Source organism: Medicago truncatula, chromosome 8 (genome assembly GCF_003473485.1).
Source record: "Medicago truncatula cultivar Jemalong A17 chromosome 8, MtrunA17r5.0-ANR, whole genome shotgun sequence".
In the NCBI taxonomy this organism is placed as follows: Eukaryota; Viridiplantae; Streptophyta; class Magnoliopsida; order Fabales; family Fabaceae; genus Medicago; species Medicago truncatula.
The window spans coordinates 47,105,560-47,129,506 of record NC_053049.1 but is presented as its reverse complement, the minus strand read 5'-3'; the positions used below and the strand labels follow the sequence as shown (position 1 = coordinate 47,129,506).

General features: G+C 31.6%; 3 protein-coding genes and 1 pseudogene across 3 annotated transcripts; 1 reads left to right on the top strand and 3 right to left on the bottom strand.

The window, feature by feature from the left end:
• Positions 1 to 4,464: 4,464 nt before the first annotated feature.
• On the bottom strand, positions 4,465 to 5,690 carry LOC11413681 (xyloglucan endotransglucosylase/hydrolase 2-like; annotated as a pseudogene).
• On the bottom strand, positions 5,691 to 7,301 carry LOC112417575 (CENP-B homolog protein 2-like). The gene is made up of 2 exons (XM_024773914.2): positions 5,997 to 7,301; positions 5,691 to 5,720 (listed from the first exon to the last, which is right to left on the bottom strand). Exons 1-2 carry the CDS (start codon positions 7,227 to 7,229, stop codon positions 5,691 to 5,693), a joined length of 1,263 nt encoding a protein of 420 aa, XP_024629682.2. The 5' UTR covers positions 7,230 to 7,301.
• A 7,787-nt stretch (positions 7,302 to 15,088) lies between these two features.
• Positions 15,089 to 19,484, top strand: LOC11415742 (ATP-dependent 6-phosphofructokinase 3). The gene is made up of 13 exons (XM_003630633.4): positions 15,089 to 15,328; positions 15,468 to 15,514; positions 15,609 to 15,648; positions 16,324 to 16,386; positions 16,468 to 16,605; positions 16,782 to 16,940; positions 17,029 to 17,082; positions 17,225 to 17,293; positions 17,418 to 17,547; positions 17,700 to 17,968; positions 18,504 to 18,552; positions 18,649 to 18,803; positions 19,029 to 19,484. Exons 1-13 carry the CDS (start codon positions 15,227 to 15,229, stop codon positions 19,179 to 19,181), a joined length of 1,428 nt encoding a protein of 475 aa, XP_003630681.1. The 5' UTR covers positions 15,089 to 15,226; the 3' UTR covers positions 19,182 to 19,484.
• A 643-nt stretch (positions 19,485 to 20,127) lies between these two features.
• LOC11415741 (AP-4 complex subunit sigma) lies at positions 20,128 to 21,690 on the bottom strand. The gene is made up of 4 exons (XM_003630632.4): positions 21,450 to 21,690; positions 20,999 to 21,085; positions 20,604 to 20,672; positions 20,128 to 20,426 (listed from the first exon to the last, which is right to left on the bottom strand). Exons 1-4 carry the CDS (start codon positions 21,588 to 21,590, stop codon positions 20,292 to 20,294), a joined length of 432 nt encoding a protein of 143 aa, XP_003630680.1. The 5' UTR covers positions 21,591 to 21,690; the 3' UTR covers positions 20,128 to 20,291.
• Positions 21,691 to 23,947: the final 2,257 nt, after the last annotated feature.

The window sequence follows — 23,947 nt, the reverse complement described above, 5'->3', positions numbered from 1 at the left end:
TGTATCAGCTAAGCAGATGTTAGCCAATAAAGGAAGGCAAAAATAGAAAAGTGCAGTCTCATTATCAAACGCAACTCTAATTTTAGTGAACTAATTGGCACAAGCGTTTCATTCCTACAAGGTGTGAACATGAACAATGTTCCAATCCCTAGTCGGCAGATATCTAAAGTAATCAACAATCGCAACATATGGGTGGGTATGCAAAACTTCCTCTTTGATGAATTTTAGCACGAAAAGATAATCTGATTCACAAATTATATCTTTATAGCATGAGCCCATGCTAGATCGAGACCGTGATATATAGCCTGAAGCTCAACATTAATATTAGAGACTAATTTATATATATTACTGTAAAACTCATTGACATTTTAATACTATGTTCTTTCTTCTTCAATTTGTTATGGGTTTTCTTTGTGGTTGGAATTATGGATTCTAGAGATTTGCAATTTTATGATGCGTTTTCTTTACTGACGATGTTTCAAATGTCTCACAATTTTCGTTAGTGGTTGCATGCCTTATTCTCTCAGTTTCAGTGTAGGTTGTTGCTCACCTCTTCATCCTAAGCGTGCTGCATATCCCTCGATCCGCCAAACAACCACGCCTCAACATCGTCATCACAACCACAATAAAAAAATAAAAAAATAAACTTTGTGCAAGCATTGACAAAGATTCGTAACTTCTTATTAAGTTGGCTACTTAGGCCTTGTGTTACGGGAATGACATAACTATCGACATATCCAAAAAGGAATACCTGGTTGGATTAGAAAGTTAAAAAAATAATTGTATGGTCATGTGATCTTAAAGAATGGCGATCCTTCTTTGAAGAGAGAGGCTTTGCAAACCAAGTTATATGACCTTTGGAAGTCGAACGAAACGTTGAGAATGATTTCTCTTGGCAATGGATTTTATGAATTCACTTTATCCTTTGTAGAGGATGTGCGAAGTGTTTTCAAGAATGTCTCAAGGGAATCACAATCTAGGGTTTTCAAGGTTGTTTCAATAGGAACCTAACTTTAACCCCATTAAGAATAATCATACCACAACTTAAACTTGGGTTCGAATTCTAGGCTGATCTAGAAATATAGTCAGCATTCTAGGTACTCTTTTATGCATGGATTCATCCACAAATAAGTCAATGTTTGATTGTTGTTTTGGTTATTATGCAAGAATCATCATTGAATTTGGTTTGTGTGCAAAACCAAATTAACCACTTGTTGTTGAAAGCAACATCGTTATTTATAAATGTATATTGGTTAAATGAATAAAGATATGTGTCCAATATATGATACTTTTTAAAAGAAACTATGACATTAAATAAGGGTTAAATAAGTTTTTTGTTCTTAAAAATATAAAGAATTTTTATTTCGGCCCTTATAAATAAAAATGGGATGTTTTCGCTCTCAAAATTACACAAATCGTCTTTTAACTTAATTTCATATAACACTTTCGTAATATATATATATTTTATGATGTTGAATTTACAAAATCTCACATATTCACGCGTTTCTAATTCCTATCCTTTCGCACCCGCATCACTAATACGTATTTGGGTTCACATTATAAAGGAATAGTCAATTTCCCCCTTGAAATTGTAGGTTTCGTCAATTACCCCCCTGAAATTGCATAGCGTTAATCAATTTACCCCCTCCGTCAAATTTTTCTATTAACTGTTTACGGTTATGATCAAATACCCCCCTGAAATTTTGCACTTATGTGCAAAATGCCCCCTAAATTTGAAAATTTATATTTTTTTTAATCCTTGACTCGAAAGATATTAAAGGCAAACAAATTAACAATTATTGATCATATAAATATATATGGAATGTATGTTTATGCAGCTATTGGTCATATAAATCTTTAGGGAAGATATGTTACTCTCATGTGTTTTAAATATATACATATATAGAAGACTTTTTTTTACACACTTTGGTAATTATGTTAGAGTATACAGTCATAAAATACACAAGTCTTTGATAATTGTGTGTCCATATGTTAATATCTGCAGAAGGAAGAAGAAACAAAGCTTCTTGATAAATATGAAATATGAATGAAAATGTTGCACATGACAAAAACATGATTTCTTTGGCATATATTCATTCATTTTCTTGTGAATAGAATTTTTATGACAATAGGTACAATATTCTACTTGAAGAACTAAATGTATGATTTTTGGTAAGAAAAACAAATCTAAATTTTTAAGTTTAGGGGCATTTTGTACATAAGTGTAAAATTTCAAGGGGGTATTTGATCATAATCGTAAACAGTTAACAGAAAAATTTGACGGAGGGATAAATTGATTAACGTTGTGCAATTTCAGAGGATAATTGAAGTTTTATTAATTTGAGGAGAAAATTGACTATTTACTCCATTATAAAGGAACGAAGGCTGAGTTCTATATACATCAAATATTTCAATTTAGTCACATTGAATACGAACAAATTATATATAGTGTTCTCGATAGATTGAGAACTGGCAAGGAAGTGGTACAAAGAATTTGATTTATTTCATCATCTGTTATATAAAACAGACACCAAAAAAATACAGAGGAAGATAGTAAATCAAAGAATCATAATAAATTAAAACAACAACAAACAAATGTTGGAATGTTTTATTATTTAATAATATTCCAATATCATTATATGGGCAAATATCGTAATAATAATTATATTAGTTATTTATCAATTGTGAGCCTTAATTGATTAGTGATCAAATTAAGTAATAAGGCTAATTAGATTTCTATTTTGGATAATTAATTATTTAATTAGTTGATATGGACTCAACATGAGTGGATGTCCGATGGCCCATTAACGGAATAATGGGAAACCCTAATCGCCATCCAATATAAAAGAGGTTATGGTCCCCAATATACCGAACACGGCAATACTCTTTCTCCCCATCTGAAGAGAACTTGAGGCATAAAGGTACCGGTTGAGGAAGAACCAAATCAGCCGCCGCTAACTCTATTGTGTGTTTCAGATCATCTCCTCTCTTTGGTTATCGTTGTTGATGAGAGGGTGGCTACAAAAGCTTTATCAAGGTATTCCTAATACCCTAATTCTTAATATCTTGATAAATCAAACATGTCGTAGATCCGATCATAATCATGTTCAATGTTTTGTTTGCTTCCGCTATTGATTCATAATTGTTGAACATGTATTATGAAATCTGTTTTTAATTAAGACCTAAATTTCCATCAAGTGGTATCAGAGCCACTTCATGTTTGATTTATTGGGATTGATTGATTTTCCAAATTTTGTTGCTTTGACCTAATTATAATTTGGAGCTTTTCGGTTACGTTTACGGCTTAAGAAATATGTTTTTTTTTAATTTCGGTAATCGAATCCTCCACTTTTGATTGAAATTGTTGCACTGAATCACTTATTGATTACGGCTTCAATCGGTATGGAATAATAAACTTGATTATTATCATTATTATTTATCATGCTAATGTGTTGCTTGAAAGTTTGTGACCCTAATGTAATTTTGGTTGAAATTGGTTGTTGAATGTATTTTATGTTCTTTTCCAATTTTGTTTGAACCCAATTTTTTTTTTTTATTTAGGGATTTGGTTATAAGTGTCTATAATTTAACTGGTGATGCATCTGCTTTTCCTCCATACGCATGACTCCTAGTCCTATATATCAGCCATATTAGTTTTTTGATTTGTTGTCGTTATTTGCTTAATTATATTGAATAATGAAATTTATTTTTGTGTTCGGCAATTCGGTTTACGATAAACTAAAATTTAGTTTATTCTGTTCGGTTTTTCAATTTTAGTTCTTCTTTTGAAATTTGACAATATAACCATCTTGTGCCGTTATGATTTGAACTTTTTGTATTGCTTTTGGATATTTGTAAGCATACACATACAATTGGATTTGTTTCAATTTTTCGTCCTTCCAAATATATATAGATTGCTTGGAATAAGGCTCTATGAATTGTTGATTATTTGTGACTTCAATTTAATTTTAAATTAAAATTCTTGTGTTTTATATCAAAAGAATACTTTGGTTTTGAAAATTCGTGATCAGATTCAATTTGGCATTCGGTTAGTATTCAAATCAAGAAGTTATTGAATTCACTTAATTTAGCTATTCAAGTGTTTTATTTTGGTTTATGAAACTGTTGTACTTTGTGAATTTGGTTTTCCAAAAGCCTTTAAACCGTTATGCAACTAGTATATTCATTTAGGTTGAAAAATTTCTCGTTGGTGCTAAATTTTATCTCAAGTACTTATAATATTTGGCTACTTGTTTTCATATCATTTTTGGACGATATTTTTTCTTGACCTGAATGTATACAAAGTTTGCCATATTTGCATGTCTTGCCATTGTTTTAGCAAATAAAGTTTTGGCTTTCATTTGTCTGATTCATTTAGATTTGATTTAAAATTAGTTTTGATTCACAAAGAATTTTGTACATAAAAGTTTATTTTGAGGAGTAGACAAATAAAGGTTAAAATATATTTATCATATATATGTTGTCTGTTAATGAGAAATCTCACAATATTGTTGTCCTTGAACGCCTACACTCAGCAGGAATACCTTGTGGAAATCGCTTAAGATCGTTGCAGTAATTATATATCATGAAATACTTCTGAACCCATCTCAATCTTCTTCTACCATAAGCATCAAGCTCGTTGCTCTGCAATGCAGAATCAGAGAAGGAAGTGGAAGAGACAGGATAATTCAGTAGCTTTGAAATTGCGGTAGTAAGCTGTAAATGGTGCTTTGGACCAATCAGTTTTCACCAAACCACCTCTTGTAGCCCAATCTTCAGCGTTCCAAAGACTTGAATATATTCTCATCGGTTGGTTCTTTGGGAAAGGAATACTAATAGATTCAGCATTCTTGAAGATCCTTATTGGGATGTTGTCAACCAAGAATCTGCAGTTATATATCAACATGTTAATTTGGTTATAAGATAAGTGTTTGTGTTATAAGCACTTAACTTACATGATACGTCGGGGCTTCCAGATGATAGAGTAAGTGTGGAAGTTCTTGGTGGGATCAAACCAGAGGTAGAATTGTTGTTCTCTGTTTCCTTTGCCTTGAGAAAACACGTTTGTGTGGAGAATGTAAGGATTACCGCTAACATTTCCCAAGAACTCAAAATCAATTTCGTCGTGAGTTGGCCCTTGTGATGACAACTGCACCATAAGGAAAATGCTCGTAAAAGCTTTCAACTTCATGAAGAAGCTATGTATGTTAATTAAAGTTGCTTTTGAAAAAGAAACAACGAAGGAATATAATATATAATGTGAAGAAGGCAAGAAAAGAATCAAATTGTATGAGTTTGATTTGAATGAATTAGATGGAAAAAAGTACTACGTACATAGTAAGCAGTGACGGTTCCAGCAGAGTTTCCAGCAACCAGTTTGAGTTGCATATCAATTCTACCGAATAAGTACTCTTTCTTGGACTGGAAGCCAGAGCCGGAGACTTTGTCGAGAGAAAGTGAAAGAAGCTGACCACCGTTGAATGTCTTAGCACGGTGATCGCCCCATGTTAGATCAAAATCTTGGTAGAAATTTGCACAACATGTAGCTATCAAGGAGCTAACTATCATAGCTCCAATCAGCATACAGTTCATGCGAATATAAGAAGAAGCCATTAATAATTAATTGAACACGGAAATGTGTGAGTGAGAAATGTTGGTGTAATTGTTGCAATGTGAAGGATGTGTTAGAATTAGAAAAGAGGGTCTATATACAGTAGAAACTCTTTAAATTAATACTCGGTAAATTAATAAACTCTCTAAAATAATAAATTTGTCCGGTCCCGACTTGGGCTAGTGTAAAAAATTGAATAATTCGATAAAATAATAAGATAATAATTTTTTGGGAGATCCCTTTATAATTTTCGGTCCCAAGAAAATCATAAATTAATAATTCATAGAAACTGAAAAAAAAAAATATATTACACTTTGTTGAAATATGATTCAATAGTTGTTTGTTTTCCTTTAAAGTTCAAGTCTGTTTGGAGCTCATCTCTAACTTTTCTTATTGCATCCAATAGCTGAGGTGTTGTATTTTTGTATTGTATCATAAAGTTGTGAAGAGTGTTCGACGCCATAAGTGCTTCCTTTCGCGTAACAGGCTCCAAAGACACCGTATCATCTTCGTCGTCATCCTCTGCATTGTTCTCAATGATAGTACGCACAATATCTTCTAAACTCTGAACCTCCGAACATGCTTCATTTTCACCTGGGTAGTTCATTAGATTGTCGATATCCATCTTATTACGATAGCCACATTGATTGATCATAGTCTGGAGGTCTTGAGTTTCTTCATCAAAAGTGTATTCATCCAAATTTCCTACAACGTCACTAGCTGAATGAATTTTACAGTGTCGGAAGCAATTCGCTATTGTTTCTTTTCGAACATCTATCGTCCAAGCTGGGATTGCCAAATTGATAGCATCAAGGACATTTATCTTCCCTGGATCAGATTGTCCCACCTCATAACCTTCCAATATTTTGCGGTAAAACCTTCTACGGTAATGCATCTTGAAAGCTCTTATTATCCCAGCATCGCAAGGTTGAATCTTTGATGTCATGTTGGGTGGCAAGAAGAACAATTCAACGTTTCTTAGCCCTTCAATATTTCTTGGATGTGCTGGACAATTATCCACCACAAGTAGAACTCTTCTACCATGCATCATTTGGTCAAATGAACGAACATATTCATCAAAAAGCACACTAGTCATCCATGCTTTTTTGTTAGCTCGATACTGACAATCCAAGCTATTCATGTTGACATTCTTGAAGCAACGAGGCTTTGCATATTTCCCAATAATCCATAGAGGGATTTTTTCAGAGCCATCTTCATTGCAACAAATAACTACTGTCAGCCTTTCTTTATCTTGTTTTCTTCCTTCAAGTTGTTTTGTTGCCAGTGAATGATCAGCTTGTAGCCTATAAAACAACCCAGTTTCATCCATATTGAAAACATCTTTCATAGGGAACTGATCAATTTTCTCTCGAATCGATACCAATTTCTGCTCCATGTCTTGTACATCAACAGACTCACTCTCGCCAAAACGACGAAATGACTTTATGCCATGTCGGTGCTTGAATTTCCCAAGCCATCCTGTAGAGAAGTTAAAATCTGAATCATCATGAGGGTACAGAAGTTTCATTGTATCTCTTGCCTTCTGCAAAATTAATTCTCCTGTGATATTCACACGTTCTTGATGCTGTAGAAACCACTCATAAACAACCTTCTCCATGTCAGGATATTTTGCTGGTTTGTGTCTTTTGATCTCCGCTCTTCCCTTTTCTATTTCAGCAGAGAGATAGTCATTTGACTGCTTAAGTGTGTTTGATATTGTTCTTTGACTAACTTTTAACTGAAATTTTCCCTCAAGCCATCTCTACAAGTCTTTTTGTGTGCTTGCAGGATTATCTCTCTTGTACTCGCACAACTCCTTACGTAATTTATAGAGTTTCTACTGTATATATGTGTGTGTGTGAGAGAGAGATAGAGTACGTTAGGGAAATTGGAATGGGAATGTAATGTAGGGTGGTGAAACGCGTGAATGGAGTACTCCTAAAAGCTGGCGCCAACTTTGCAAGCTGGAACCTTTTGTTTGGTCTTTGTTTTTTCAATTATGCTTATACCTTCGTTCTTTTGGGTCAAATGCATCTAAAGGTTTTTAAGTTTTTCGTTTTTTTCAAAGTCGTTCTTTAAATTTCAAAAGTCCCAAACAAGTTCTCTAAGTTTCAAAAGTCTCAAACAAGTCTTTTTAGTTTTTAAATCGTTTCAAACAAGTCCTTTTAGAGGATGATGGTGATGATTTAGATGATAGCAATAAAGAGCATTATCTACCATTTGTCATGCCTAAAAAGATGACTAATTTTAAGTGGGTGTTAGGAGTTAGATTTGGTACCAAATATAAGTTAAATGAAGCAATTATCAACTATATTATCTACAATAGGACTTTTTGAAACGATTCAAAAACTAAAAGGATTTGTTTGAGACTTTTAAAACTTAAATGACGACTTTGGAAAAAATGAAAAACTTGAAAGACCTTTAAATACATTTGACTTTTTTTTAACTAATAATTATGCCCATGTACTCATGGTTTGGGTTTAAGCACATAACTAACGTTATGAATTCGAAGTAATCAATAATGATCATAGCGTCCTAATTATGAAACATATCGGTAGGTCCCCGTTTAATATGTCTTGGAGCAAAAATTAGGTGGTTGATGCCAACCGGACGTGAATGTGATGAAGGAACCGATCTACTGATTTAAGGAAATAATTATATGATGACCACCATCATTTGGATATACTCACACAAAAATTATATAATATATCATTTAGTTATTTTAAAAATATATATTATTTAATTTTTTCGCTTTTTATCTGTTTCAAAATGTATACGTAACTATAAAAAGACATTAAGAACATTACAACGGAAATAAAACTATGGTTCAAAAGTTTTTAAATCAACTAATAAAATAGTACGGATCATAATATTTAGCTAAATAAAAAACATCTAAAATATCCTTAAAAAATTGTACACCAGTTAGAGGGAGCGTTTACCATAGGTTTAGGTTTAGGTTTAGGCTTAAATAACTAAATAAATTACTGTAATTAATTATACACAAAAAATAAATAAATTATTTATCATATTATATAAATGGGATAAGATCAAATGACACCGGGTGTCAAATTAAACTTGACACCAAATCCTAACTATTAATATAGTTTTAATCTAAAGGTTCACATCAATTCATTAAGTGCTCATATGCTTGATCAAGTGACCCACCTTTTAATTTTAAAAATAATTTAATTCATTTTCAAAAATTCTCTGCTTCTATATTATTATTATTTTGAAGGATTCTACATGGCTTATTATTAGGGCTCTCTTGCACATGTTTTGCCCCTATTTCATTACTCCAAAACCTAATTGCCGTATTTATTTTTTGCTATAACAATATTTTATGCTTCACTTCCCAAACTATTCACCTTCACAACTTTCCATGCCACTTTTTTTAAGAAGAATAGTCACGTAACAATAGAAAGTCTAAAATCAAATGCCGAAGAAGATAGTCATAACATAGATGACATAAAGGTATTATGAATTAATTTTTGAATTACATTTGTTTTATGTCTTTTATATATTTCTTAACAAAATCACATGTATTTCATAAAATTTTAATTTTTAAGACTTTACAATGTTTTTTATTTTTATATATAGGGCAATGAAAATTCTCAAGAAAGAAGAAACTATAAGCATGTCTTAGATGTCCATGAGCATCAAAGTATTGATATGGAGTAATGAAATAGGGAGAGACGTAATAATAAGCGATGTAGAATCCTTTAAAAAAAATAGAGAATTTTTGGAAAGGAATTAACCAAAATTAGCGACGTAAAATAAATTATTTATAAAATTAAAAGGTGGGTCACTTGATCAAACATGCGAGCACTTAATGAATTAATGAGAGCCATTAAATTAAAACATTATTAATGGCTATGATTTGGTGTCAAATTTAATTTGACACTTTGGTGTCATTTGATCCTATCCCTTCTATAGGGATTTGAATGATAACTAAGATGGCTGACTGGAGTGCCACAAATCAACCTTTTTTTCTTTTATGTAATGCGAGGAGATAATTTGTTGATACCGAGAATGATAGAAGAAGCTTCAAAACCCCTGCTTGAGAATCCGGTCTTTGAGAAGGAGCTACATGTGTTCTTGTTCAAGAATCTGCATATGTATATGCGGGTTGTTGGACTAGGCAGTATAATATTTTACACGTGCTCATATCCTTTTAAATTTGTTAGGAATTACTCGGACTCAAGCCTAAACCCATGAAAGTGGGGTTTTACCTTACACATTACGGGTATCCATCGAGTCTGGGTCCAATTATCATATCTAAACGCTATCCTCTCAATGATCATTGAATCAAGATCAGACGATGTAGATTTTTTTATGTTTTAAATAAATTAAAATTTTAACTTTGAAATCTCTACGGTCAGATCTTGATCCAATGACGTTCACATAGGACTCTATAAATAGGGAATTTTGTGAGCACATAGAATCCGGATTCATGGCCTATGTATATACCCAGGTAATTTGGCACAAATAGATAATCCAGGGACAAAGTCTAAAGCAAGAGTAAATTGGAAGGACCAAAAGTACTCTACTCTAGCGAAAAAAAAAAATAGAGGCCAGAAGACCACTCTAAGAAGAAAATGAGGCTCGCAATTGTGATTAAATTTATAGTCTTAGGTGCGTTTGTTTAAGATTTTTTCAGGAAAAAATCTATTTTTTGCGTAAAAATAATCACTTTTGTTATTTTTAAGTGTTTGTTTAGGATTTTTAAAAAAATTATTTTATCAAAAAAATCTATTTTTCTCAAAATTTATTTTTTCAAAAACAAAGAGATAACACATTAACTAATATTCAGTTTCATGCGGTTTTAATTTTTTTATTTTATTTATCAATTTATAGTTTTTATGTAGATCGATGTAAATATGAACATTAATACCCACAACTCTTGATTCTTCCTCCTTAATTAAAAACAATGAAGTATTTTTTTTCTTTGGAAACTCTCTCTCTCATATGATTTACATTTTCCAACGTTGTTGATAAACTAACTTCTCTTGAGTCTTTTGTATTACCTCCGTCCTTAATTATAAAAAAAATTTGAGAATTTTTTTTGTTCATTTTTATAAGACTCTTTTGCTATTTTCAACTACATTAATTATTTCTTTACATACATGTCTATATTATTATACATCTTTTTCTTCAATTAACAATAAATAACATATTGAAAACATAAACCAACTCTCTCTCTTAAAGGATAAAATTGTAAAAACAATAGTAATTACAAACATATTTAATACAAATATTCACTATCTTAATTTCCGTTATTTTTTCAAAAGGGTGTTATATTTAGGGACGGATCTAGTATGTTTTTTTGCAATCTATGATCTGTTTTTTTGTTGAATAATCTATGGTTTATATTAACTTCTCTTTATAAACGCACATTATCACAAAGAATAAATTTTTTTTAAAGAAAGAAAATCGCGAAAGAAGAAGATGAAGTTTCATCAAGGTGAAGAAAATGTTCTCAAGGATTATGATACATCGTCGGTGTACTGTTTGTTTTATAGTTGAAAAATATACTTGATGAACACGTCATCACCATTTGCAACATTTAAAAATAGCCATTTACAAAAAAAAAAATTAATTACTTTTTGGTCCCTTAACTTATTTTTTAGTTTCGTTTTGGTCTCTTAACTATTAAAAGTTTCGTTTTGATCACTTAACTTACTTTTTGGTTTCGTTTTGGTCCATTAACTATTAAAAGCTTCGTTTAGGTCCGTTAACTTACTTTTTGGTTTCGTTTTGATCCCTGAACTCATCCTCCGTCAACCACTTTGGTCCTTTATGTTAAGATGAATGTATTAGAGTTAAGGGATCAAAATGAAACAAAAAAATAAGTTTAGAGACCAAAACGAAACCAAAAAATAAGTTAAGGGATCAAAACGAAACTTTTAATAGTTAAGGGACCAAAAGAAAATCCAAAAATAAGTTATGGAACCGAAACGAAACTATATATTGGAATCTGATTGTGTTGATTATGACATTCTTTTTATTGTTGTGGATATGAAGCGCTACACATGCAATTTCTGGGTTAGATACCATGAATTGAAGAGAAATTGCTACAAGTGTTCTGGAAAAGAAGATAAATTATTTAAAAACTAGTTTCATTTTATTTTTATTTTTTTTTCAAAATAGGTTGCCCACCTACAGCTGTCAAGGAAAATGGCTCTTTCCCATGGTGGGAAAAAACTTTCTATTCCCATGCTAAACTCCACCAACAATCCATCCATATGCAGCAGAACTTCTTTTCAATAACCATATGCTCCTATAAATCCAACTTTTTATTAAATAATGATTTTTTTAATAATTAAGTATATTTTATATTTAACTATTTCAATAATATATATTTAGCTACTTTAAAAACATTTATATCTCAAATATTAGGTATCGTTTGGCCAGATTTTTTTTTTTTTCCAGTCTAAAAACTACTTTAAAACAAAGTTGAAATAAAGCTCTTTAAGGAAAAAGCTAAAACTGTTTGGTTTTTTTTTTTTAGTTCTAAAGTTATTTTTAAGTTAAAAGTTGTTTGGAAAAATATTGTACAAAACATTTAATTTTTTTTTTGTGGTGTCCGGAGTTCGAACCCGCGACCTTGCATATATTTATACATTGTCTATATCAACTGAGCTAAGCTAGATAATAGTTTTTTTTTTCTTGCAATTATACTGTATAACAAATTTTGTTATAAGAATATCATATTTTTGGTGTCATTTAAAAAATAAGAATTTATATTATATGGTATTATATTTGTTACATTGTTGGTGTCATTGAAAAAGATATGTTTAGTTTTTTTAATAAGAAAAAGATATGCATAGTTTGTTACAATATAAATGTGTAAAATATATAAGTATAATTTTTTTAGGCATCTATACTTGTACTTTTAATTAAAATCAAAATTTTATAAAAATAATAATTGTACGCATTACGTAACACTAAAAAAATTATACGCATTAGCGTAACAAAAAAAAAAAACAGACATACAGACATAAAATATTACTCTAAACGCTAATGTGTGTGTGTATATTTGTGAGGTTGAAGAAAGGGAATAAAAATATTTGGTGTCATTCAATGACAGCATGAATACAAATATTTGTGAGGTTGTGATAATTAAACGATATTAAAATTAAATATATATAAGTTATAAAAAGATAATAAAATTCTTTCAAAAATAAATAAAATAAAATTGATCCTCCTTTAAAAAAAATTATATGGACCAGTTAAAAAAAATGGAAGACAAAAATAAATTGAAAAATAATATTAAAAAATAAAAGAAAAGGTTGCCTGCGTGAGTTGAAGAGGGATGCTTGTGAAATAAATTACGGAGAAATAGTTTTTTGAAGTAGCATTCAACAACTTTTTGTTAAAGCTCATTCCATTCAATTTTATGCATTCTAAAAAAAATATTTTTTTTCGAAGGTACTTTATTGATATTCTGTTTGACCTAACTTCTCCTTAAAAATTTAGAGAAGCTGAAAAAAAGCCGGATCAAACAGTACCTTAGTAGAAACAAGAAAAGTTAGAATATGATTACACCGACACTAATTGTCATTTTACCAATTGAGTTTTACGTTATTGCTAGCTTATTATAACTTTATCTTTTTTTTTTTTGTTCGAGTTTGAACTTCGAACCTTGTATATATTATGTATTGTCCTTACCAACCGAGTTAAGCTCATAAGTCACAAAAAGAAAATGAGTCTTATTGAAAAATAGTATCGAAAGAATGTGTTTTTTTTTTAGAAAGTTATTTGTTTGTTCACATATTTTCTATTTGAAGTTGTGCTTAAATAATTATTTTTTTAGGCTAAAGTGCACTTTTCCACCTTTAAGTTTTAAAAAGTTGTAATTTTGGCCCCCTGTAAACAAAAACTACAATTTTGACCCCTCAAGAATTAGCCCATTTACAATTTTGATCATTTTTTTTGCCAATTTTGACCGGTCAAAGCCTATGTGGTACGCTACGTGTGTAATTATTGATTTTTTTTTAATTTTAAAAAAGCATATAATCATTTTTTAAATTAAAAAAATAAAAAAATAAAATAAAAATAAAACTCAAATCTTAATCTTCATCTTTCATCTTATCATTCCAAATCCCATCGGGAAAAGAAAAAAAAAAAATTAACAAAAGTTAGAGATCCTCCTCTTCTTACACTCTAATCCTCCACTCTGAATTTCATCATCATCAACCTTATCACCTGTTACTGTAACCTAAGAGGAGAGAATTGATTTGATAACAAATACCGAGAGAATGAGCAACGCCACTGTTTTCATTCGCATATTTTATGCGTTCAATTCTTAATCCCTAGTTAAAGTTATCATGAGGTTAATTATTAGGTTGATCCATTTGTGTGAGTTTAGCTTTTGCACCAATCAAAGCTCAATCACGTGGTGGCCTAGATTTGTTTCATCATTCAGCGTGTAGCTACAATTCCAATTGAATTGCCAATCCTTCATCAATTTCATTTCGGTCGATATTCAAGTTACTGGGTTTCTCAACAATTAAAGTACAAACATTTCACCGTTGTGTGTGTTTCACTCACAGTCTAGAGAGAGTGATAGCGCATGGTGTGCAGATCTGAGCGATGGGTTGATTTGGATGTGCTTCTGCAGTGTATTGTTTTTAAATTTCGATTGTCTGACAGCCTAGAAAGGGTTTTATGTGGAACTGGGTGTGTAGTGCTCTCTGTTATAGAGTTGTTGTTGGGTTTTCTTGGTTAGATTGGGATTGAGAGGAAGAAATGAAGAAGAAATAAAAGATTGAAATTTTAATTTTAATTTAATTTAATTTAATTTAATTTAAAAAATGATTATATGCTTTTTTATTTTATTTTTTTTATTCAATAATTATAAACATGGCGTGCCACATAAAATTTATTAGTTAAAATTGGCAAAAAAAGATCAAAGGGGCTAAATCTTAGGTTTTTATTTGATGATGAAAATTCCTATCCATTTACCGCAACTTCTCACTCCTTGAACACCACCTGTTTCAGTTTCATTTATTTACTTACTCTCGTTTTAGACATTTCACACATATTAAGAAATGTAATTAATATTGTGTGGGAAAAAGATATCATTTATTTACTTACTCTCTCTGTTCTAAATTGTATGGCGTTTTAGACATTTCACACATATTAAGAAATGTAATTAATATTGTGTGGGAAAGAGATATTATGAGTTGTTTTACAAAATTGTCCTCAATAAATGATATGAGAAAGATAAATGAAGAAATTGAAAGAAGAGAGAGTAATAAATAGTTAATGATATAATAGGAAAAGTAACATTAATTTTTCATTGGTATTGTAAAGCGACATACAATTTAGAACAAATATTTTTTCTCTAAAGTGAGATACAATTTGGGAGGGAGGGAGTGAGTATTTGTTTTCAACCGTAAAAACAACACTGAGTTTTTGTGGACCTTGATTTGATTGAGTAGCAATGGTCAACCACGTTTACTATAAATACGACCATTCTATTGTAATCCACCCATTATACCTTTGAATGTGATACATACATTCACGCATCCTTCATCCATCCAACATACAATTCAATTACAAAGAAATTCCTTTCTATCTCCGTTTTACTAGCTATTTCTTCTGAGTAGTGATATGGGTTCTTCTCCAAATTCAAAGCCTAAAATTGTTAGAGGCTCCGCTGGTTATATCCTCGAAGATGTTCCTCATTTAACCGATTACATTCCCGAATTACCAGTACGTCGTCGTTCTCTTTATGCTTTTCTATTACGCCCTGTTAAAACCTGTTTCTTCTCTTCATAGCTTAGCTTATGTATCATTCATTCTATGTATTGAATTAAACTTTCATGAAGAAATTAAATATTTGTATTCGCAGACATATTCTAATCCATTGCAAGACAATCCTGCTTATTCAGTTGTCAAGTAAGTTTTTTCATTTTCTTTTTCTTCGTCTTCTTACAGTTTGTTTTTATTCATAGTCATTTTCATTAATTTACATTTAATTTCCTCTTTTCAGGCAATATTTCGTGCATATCGATGACAGTGTTCCTCAAAAGGTTATATTTTCTTTTATTTTGGGGTAAATTTTCGGTTATCTGAAATAATCTCTACGTTATCTCAATCATAATTTTCTCCTTTATATATCTTTTACCTAAACATTAAAACAAAAGTTAATTATTGAACAGAAAAACCAAACATGATATTGCCAAGGCCATTAACTGAGCTGATGTATCGCCACAATCCCATGTTTATGCAGAAATTTCCAAGTGATGTATATGACATTATTAAAGTGCACTGATCCAATTAAAACAATGCCTATGCTGCAAAAACCAAATTTATACCAATTACGCTGATCTTATATAATCTTAAAATCGTATGATAGAACTTGTTCGTTTAAAATGTATTCATGAATGTGGCAAACCAACGTTCTTCGGCTGATAAAGGTGCTCATATTTAATGTTTGACCGTACTTTGAGCATAACTAACTTCCATAAAAGGAACCTATCGGCTATCGGACGGAAACAAAAAATAAAATGTATTAATAAAATGTTATTATGACAGACGAGAGATATGCAGTTTTAGTTCAATTGAAATTACGCACCTCAAAAGATCTTACAACATAACTTTGTTGAGGTCCACAATTTTCTGATAGAAAGGTTCTGTTAAAGTTGCTGGAATTCTAGACACAATTATTTCAATATATGTAATTTATTTCTCTCTTTGTTTAACAGATTATTGCTAACAAAGATAGTCCAAGAGGGATACATTTTCGGCGTGCCGGACCTCGTCAAAAGGTGTGTTTCCATGTGTGTGATTTTATCTGTTTAGGTTCCTTTGTGTGCTTATTTTACAACAGTATAAAATTGTATATTCAGGTGTATTTTAAATCAGATGAAGTTCAGGCTGCCATTGTGACATGTGGAGGTTTATGTCCTGGTCTCAACACCGTTATTAGGGAGTTAGTATGTGGTTTATACCATATGTATGGCGTCAAGAAAGTATTAGGAATCAGTGTAAGTGAATCTTTAAACAAATTCATTTTCTCCTCTTGTTTGGATTTCATACAATCAAGGACATAGGAATGAATATAAAAAATAATTCAATTATTAATGTAAATGCTGACAATTTTGCGTGTTTGTAAGTTTATTAGTCTCATAAACTGATAAAGATGTTGTGTTGTGATGTGAAGGGAGGATACAAGGGTTTCTATGCTCACAATACAATCTCTCTAACTCCTAAAACTGTAAATGATATACATAAGCGTGGCGGAACTATCCTTGGTTCATCGCGAGGTGGACATGACACCACTAAGATAGTTGACAGTATTCAAGATAGGGGAATCAATCAGGTTTATATTTCCTTCTATTTATCAGAACAGATAATATCACATTGTATACTATGCAGGACACCAGACTTATAAATTGGGTCAATTTCAGGTTTATATAATAGGAGGAGATGGAACTCAGAGGGGCGCTTATAGAATTTTTGAGGTATTAAACTTTTAGGCTTAGGAATATAATGAATTTTTCATCACCATTCATTTGCTATCTGTGAAATGAATTTCATCAAAAAAACAATTTATTAACAACATTTTCTTGATTGTTCAAAAAACTTTCCTGATTATCCTCATAGGAAATTAGAAACCGTGGTCTCAAGGTTGCAGTTGTAGGAATCCCAAAAACGATAGATAACGACATTCCGGTAATTTTTTCTACCTCCCCTCTTCCTATTTGTGGATTCCAACTCAAACAGTTTAAACCTGTTTCCTACTACCTGTTAGCATGGTTGACTTGTAGATGGTTTTCTGTTGTCCTTGGCTTAATAGGTTATTGACAAGTCCTTCGGCTTTGACACAGCTGTTGAGGAGGCTCAGAGAGCTATAAATGCAGCACATGTTGAAGCTGAAAGTGTTGAAAACGGAATAGGTGTTGTCAAGTTGATGGGCCGGTACAGTGGTAAGTTTCCTGATTGCTTGTAATGCCTCCACTTATCAGCTTCGTGTGCTTCAATCCCCTAGTAAATTAAAAGGAACGCCTCATTTAAAGAAAGAAAATAGAATATGGTTTCACAAAATTAACAGAGCCTAAGTTTTGGGTGCATGGTGCAGGATTTATTGCAATGTATGCCACCCTTGCGAATCGGGATGTGGACTGTTGCTTGATTCCGGAGACACCCTTTTTCCTTGAAGGTCCAGGCGGTCTTTTCGAATATACGGAGAGAAGGCTAAAAGAAAATGGCCACATGGTTATTGTGATTGCTGAAGGAGCAGGACAGGAACTTGTTACTGAGAGCATCCAATCCATGCACAAGCAGCAGGATGCTTCTGGAAACAAACTTCTTCAAGATGTTGGGCTATGGATATCCCATAAGTTGAAGGTGTTGATTTTTTTTTATTCTGTTTGTGCTGTTTACCTCAATGTGATCTTTAAAATGTATTATTATCATACTTCATTTCTTTAATACAGATTGAAAATTGACATGTTTGCATCCTTACATTACATTCATGTTCATTTAGGCTATGATTACCGGCTAATGTGTTTAGTTTCACCTACTTTCCCTGCCTATGCTAGTTTGCATGTTTGAAAGAAATTTCCATTTTGATGAGTTTTTAGATGTTCTTTGTTGTTTGTTTCTGATTTTCAATGTGAAACCTTACAAAAAGTTGTACTAAAGAAGCATTTCTATCTGAACATGGTTTATGACAATCTCATATCACTTTATAAGTAGCTTGTGGTGGAAACATGATCACGGTTGATGTTGACAAGTTTCCAATAATGTTAGAAATTCTTAGAAATAAGATCATCACAAAATGTGCTTTGTTTCTCATGCGCTACTCCTTTGTAATTGAAGAATGTTTATGAATGTAATTTCTACTACTTGTATTAAGCATTTTTAACCTTTGATATAGCAGGATTATTTTGCTAAACAGAAGACAATGGGTATAACTCTCAAATATATAGGTTGGTAAAGATGCAAACTAAAGAATTATAATGTGTGTACTGAAAGTGACAATATCTGAAATATCAACTATTGCCCTTCTTTTTTCGAATCGACAGATCCTACCTATATGATTAGAGCTGTTCCAAGCAATGCTTCTGACAACGTGTACTGTACGCTTCTTGCTCAAAGTGCCGTTCATGGAGCAATGGCAGGCTACACTGGTTTTACCAGTGGGCTTGTGCATGGAAGACAAGCTTATATACCCTTCAATGTGAGTTTGTTAACCTAGAGTGATATTTGTCGGTTCTGCTTCTGCAAAATACATAAGGAATTATTTGTTAAAACTTGACTTTTGTTATAAAATTAGTTTTTGAAGTTATGATGAGATAACAAGTCATTTGAAGTAGGATTAGGATATTATATAGCGTTACATTTTGACTGCAAGGTCTTGTAGTCTTGCTCAACTCTCTCGGATGTTGGTTGCTTTGTGGTGCAGAGAATCAATGAAGGACAGAACACAGTAGTGATAACCGATCGAATGTGGGCTAGGCTTTTATCTTCAACAAATCAGCCCAGTTTTTTGATTGCAAAGACCGCAGTTGAAGAGAAGAAGAAGGAAGAAGAAGAAGAAGATTCATTTAATTTGTAGGACTGGCATTTGTTCATACAACCATTTTGTTAACAAAACAGTTCGGCGGGTATTTATCATTCAGTCTGTACATGTCATTACCATCATTTTAGCCTCAACCTTGTGTTGTAACGGTAACTTGTAAATTAGTATATATGGTTAGTTAATTTTTTTTGCCTTTCCACATCCATAAGATGTCTGTGGAGAGCTCAGCTCTACATGAGCAAGATGTATTCTTTTGTTATGTTTTGTCCCGTATGATAATCATTTGAATTTGAAAGAATTCCGATTCATCTACAAACGACTTTTAGTTTTGATTTCTTATCCATGACTGGCCTAGTGGTCGATTTAGCTTCAAGTATATAACTTGCTCCATGTGGACAAAGATGGAATTGTTTGAACTTGAAAATTACTCCAAGCAAGTATTATATTGTGAAGTGAACCTAGACTCTCCACAAGTCAAAGTTATGTTTCCAGTTTGTTTTTATTTGCGATGATGGCTTCAATTTTCATGATTAATAAGGACCCCTAGGGTGGAAATTAAACTACTTCTAGAAATTAGAAAACGCGTACAACTTGGTCAATCTTAGAGCCTGTTTCCTATATATTTTCTATTTCTATTCTTCATTTGTAAGCTGAATACCAAATTCTGACCGGGTGCATGCTATACTTGACTATTAAACATATTATTTAAATAAAAAACTCGGACATAAAAGATTTCTTTTTTAAAACTCAAATTTAAACTAACAGTTTTTCAAAATCATATTTAATGAATGCCCATCCAATTATACACTTGTCGGTGAAAACAATTATATAATACTTGAATGTATTATTTATACATGCTTTTTTTTTTTCTTTTTTTTATATAAAAGCATATAATGTTGTATTTGAGGCCATACCAACAAAAAATTAAAAATTAAAGCAAATAACCAATAGTCATAGTCAATACAATCAAGCAGGAAGGAAATTATAAAAATGAAATACGAACTATTGTTTTATTCATTATTCATAAAGAAAATTGGAGATAAACCGATGCAGTTTATATTCACTTGATTGTACACATAAAGCAACAGTGACAGGTAATTGTAACATAGAAATACATGAATTCTTCTTTTGTTTCCTTTGTATCTCTTACGATGTTTTATCCATCAGTTGAATAGGAGTCAGAATATTTGATTTGCTCGTTTCCACAATACAACCATTCATGACCATTTCCTCCAACATAAAATGTACCTTTTCTAAATGAAACATGATATCTAGCTCACACTGCAAATTTAAGCAGACAAGAAATTTGAGAAACAAAAAATCAGTGTTTGGTTAAAGCTAAGTTCAGAAGATGGAAGGAAGAAAACAATAGAATTATGGAAGTAATGTGAGGAGACAAATTACTTTCAATTTCAACAAACACAAAACTCCAAAGGCTCTAGTCACAGCAGGACTTACCACGTTGCCAAAATGTCGATCCATGGTTTCGACTAAGAGATGTATGAATTCCAAAATAGCAAGTTCATTCTGCAAAATTGTCGACAGAAGGTAGAATGAACAATCAAGTAGAAGCAGAATTGAAATGAAATCATATTTATCTACAATGAAAGTGATACATGGAAAATTTTGCTGAAGCTGGAGTGTTTAACAAGACTAAGAACTTCAGGTTTCTGAGTTTACAACAGATAATTCTTCCAGTTTCTTTAGGCAAGCAAGTCTAAGCCGATCACATAGTGATGACCACTAGTCAGTAAGATCAAAGCCAGACTATTTAACACAATATGCTCATTTCAAATTATTCACCGCCTTTGTATAAAACAACTAGAATGAGAAATATAGAAACAATGAATTACCTCGCCATCATCAACTCCAACAAGGAAAAACAAAGATGCATAGCGCCTATATACAATTTTGTAGTTGCGATGCTCAACAAATGAACACTGTCCATGACAAAAATGTATCAGCCAGATGAATAACAATAAGAAAAGTCAATTCCATATGTTTTTGGTATAAAACTAACACATCAATATGAGTATTAATCATTAACCTAATTTCTTGAATTTTGACTTAAGCTCAGCTAAAACCAAGGGTTGAATAATAAACAAATGACAGAGGTCCATTTCAATTTCATTCCACTCACAGATATATTCAGAGATCAGCATGATGAAATTGAACAAAGTGGAATGAATGCATTCAATATCTCACTAACTACTTTCTCTTCCCCAATTCGGGGTGTGAAAGGAAACCATTGGGTAAAATTGAAGGTAAGATTTGAAGATCTGATGAATGGAAACATAAACATACCTGGTTTTCATTACGGGCGAGACATTTACGAACAATTTCGCCTTCAAGGGTTCGTCGTTCTTCAACAGTGAGGTATTCGTAATACTGAGCAAGACGGGTCTGTCCTTGTTTGTTCACCATTAACACGAATCGGATCCCCATTTTATTTTTATTCCTCTTTCTTTCTTTCTTTCTTTCTTTCTGCTGCTACACACACTTCTGTTCAAGTGAAAATACAAGTCCTTACTTCGATCCTTCATAAGGCCAAACCAATCTTTTTTTTCTAAAAGAAAATATGTATTTTTATGAACTTAGCATTACTAGCGAGTCGAAAATATATTTTGTTTGGTAAATTCAAATATCAAGAACTTTTTCCATCCATAAATACACGCCAATAATACTAGCCAGTAGTAATGCACCAGATCCCATCACACAAATAATATTCTTGTTGGTACAAATACAACTTTTCATATTTATACCTGACTAAAAGCCACTACTAGAAAATAAAAAATAAAAAACTAATTCATATCATCTTTTTTTTTTTGTTTATATTATCTCGCATTGACACAATGGACAAGATATCTCGCATTGACACAATGGACAAGAATGCATCGATGGATCCATTTGTCAATACACTCTTTATGGAAAACATGCGAACATTTTCTATAGTAGAGTTCTGAATGCGATCCTTTACAAAACTCCTCCAAACAAATCGAACATTTATCTATAGAATCTAATGTTGGAGATCAACTTCCAATTTTCTAAATCATACACAATTTGTTGACCATTACTATTAGGATATTAATCAAATTGATCTTCTTCTACCATGTATGAGGTAACACTGAGCAACACATTCATCTCCAAAATTCCACGTTCTTCTGTGTCGAGTACAACCATGTTTCTCGCACAATGGCCCATATGATATAGAACGACGTCTAACACGTAAGTAGGCACGAAGCGGAAAGTGTTGTGCAAGAAGGGAGTGGTGTGATCATCATCATCCATGACTGTGTGTGCATCACAATTGCATAAGATATCAAAAGGGATCAAGAAGTAGTCATCGACAAAAGTTATAGAAGGGTTTGTGAAATTGGACGTGGAAGAAAAAGTTGAGTTGGTGTAAATCAAATGAATGGAGAAGCAGTCATTCATAGAAGGAAAGTCTTGCAAGGTGAATTGGATTGGTTCCGAGATGGGAGTCACAAATAGGCCCCAATAAAACTCCATGGATGAGTGATCAAAGTCTTAATGACGAGTATATTATTGTATAGAAGTAGAAAAGTAAATGGTTTAGGGTTTATGACTTCGTTTAGTGTGTTGTGTGCAATGGTTTTATAGGCGGAAACTTGAAAGGTTTTAAAAAAAGATAATATCTAATAAAATTTTACCTGATAATAATAACTCATATCTTTCAAGATTTCTCCCAATTAAAAACGCATTAGTTTTTATGTTGGAACATGTGCAAAAATTGAGTTAAAAGACTATACACAAATTCCCACGTTAGAAAGAATTAGTGTTGCGTGACTTAAAAAAAGTGGAAGTCTCACATCAGATGAAACACACATATTAATAATGTTTATATAGTGGGGGTGTACCTCTAATAGGGGTATATAATTATGTGAACTAAGTAAGCACTGGAGAAAAAAAAAATATTGATATATATATTTCATGATAAATTAAATAATTAATTTAATCATCATTAGAAAGTGTTTTTTGAGTCCCCAAGTTTTGGTAAAATATTTTGGAACGCAATCTAAAATATTTTGGAACACAATAAAAATATTTTGTTAGGCAGTATAATATATTTTAGTGCTCAATCAGAAATATATTTTGATACATAATATAATAGATATATTTTGGTACTCAATTGAGATATTTTTGTACTTGATCTAATATGTGAATTACTTAATGACAAAGTAATGTATTTCTTATTCCCAAAGTTTCTCACTTTTTAGTGGGAAATTTTCTCTATAAATAGATATTTCACATAGTGCATTCTACACACAAAAGAGTTCTAGTGAGTTGTCGATAACTCTTTCTCTTTTCTTGTGTTAGCGAGTTATTCTTCTCCCAATCTATCCCTTCGAAATTAAGAGTGTTATGAAGATCACAATCCCTTGTAATCTTGTTTATTGAATTTCATTCAACTTAACTACGTCTCCACTAACTATAATTAATAAGGGTATTTTAGTAAACGATATTAATTTTACCATTGAAATCAAAACAATTAATCATTTTCTTAATAATCGTGCACAAACCTTAAATGAATAATTTAGAGACGGGGAGTAGTTTGTTATAGGGCACGACTCAATTGAAAACAATACAAAATGTCCTTTAAACCATGAACAACATATATAAAACTCCTCGAAAATGACTTAATAGACTCAAAAACATACTGAAAATAACGTTAGATAACATGTCATCACATATATTATTTGATGTTTGAAATCGATAGACATTTGTAAGATTATAAGAAAAAAAAAGTAAATTAATCTTATAAATGTCTATATATAATTTTA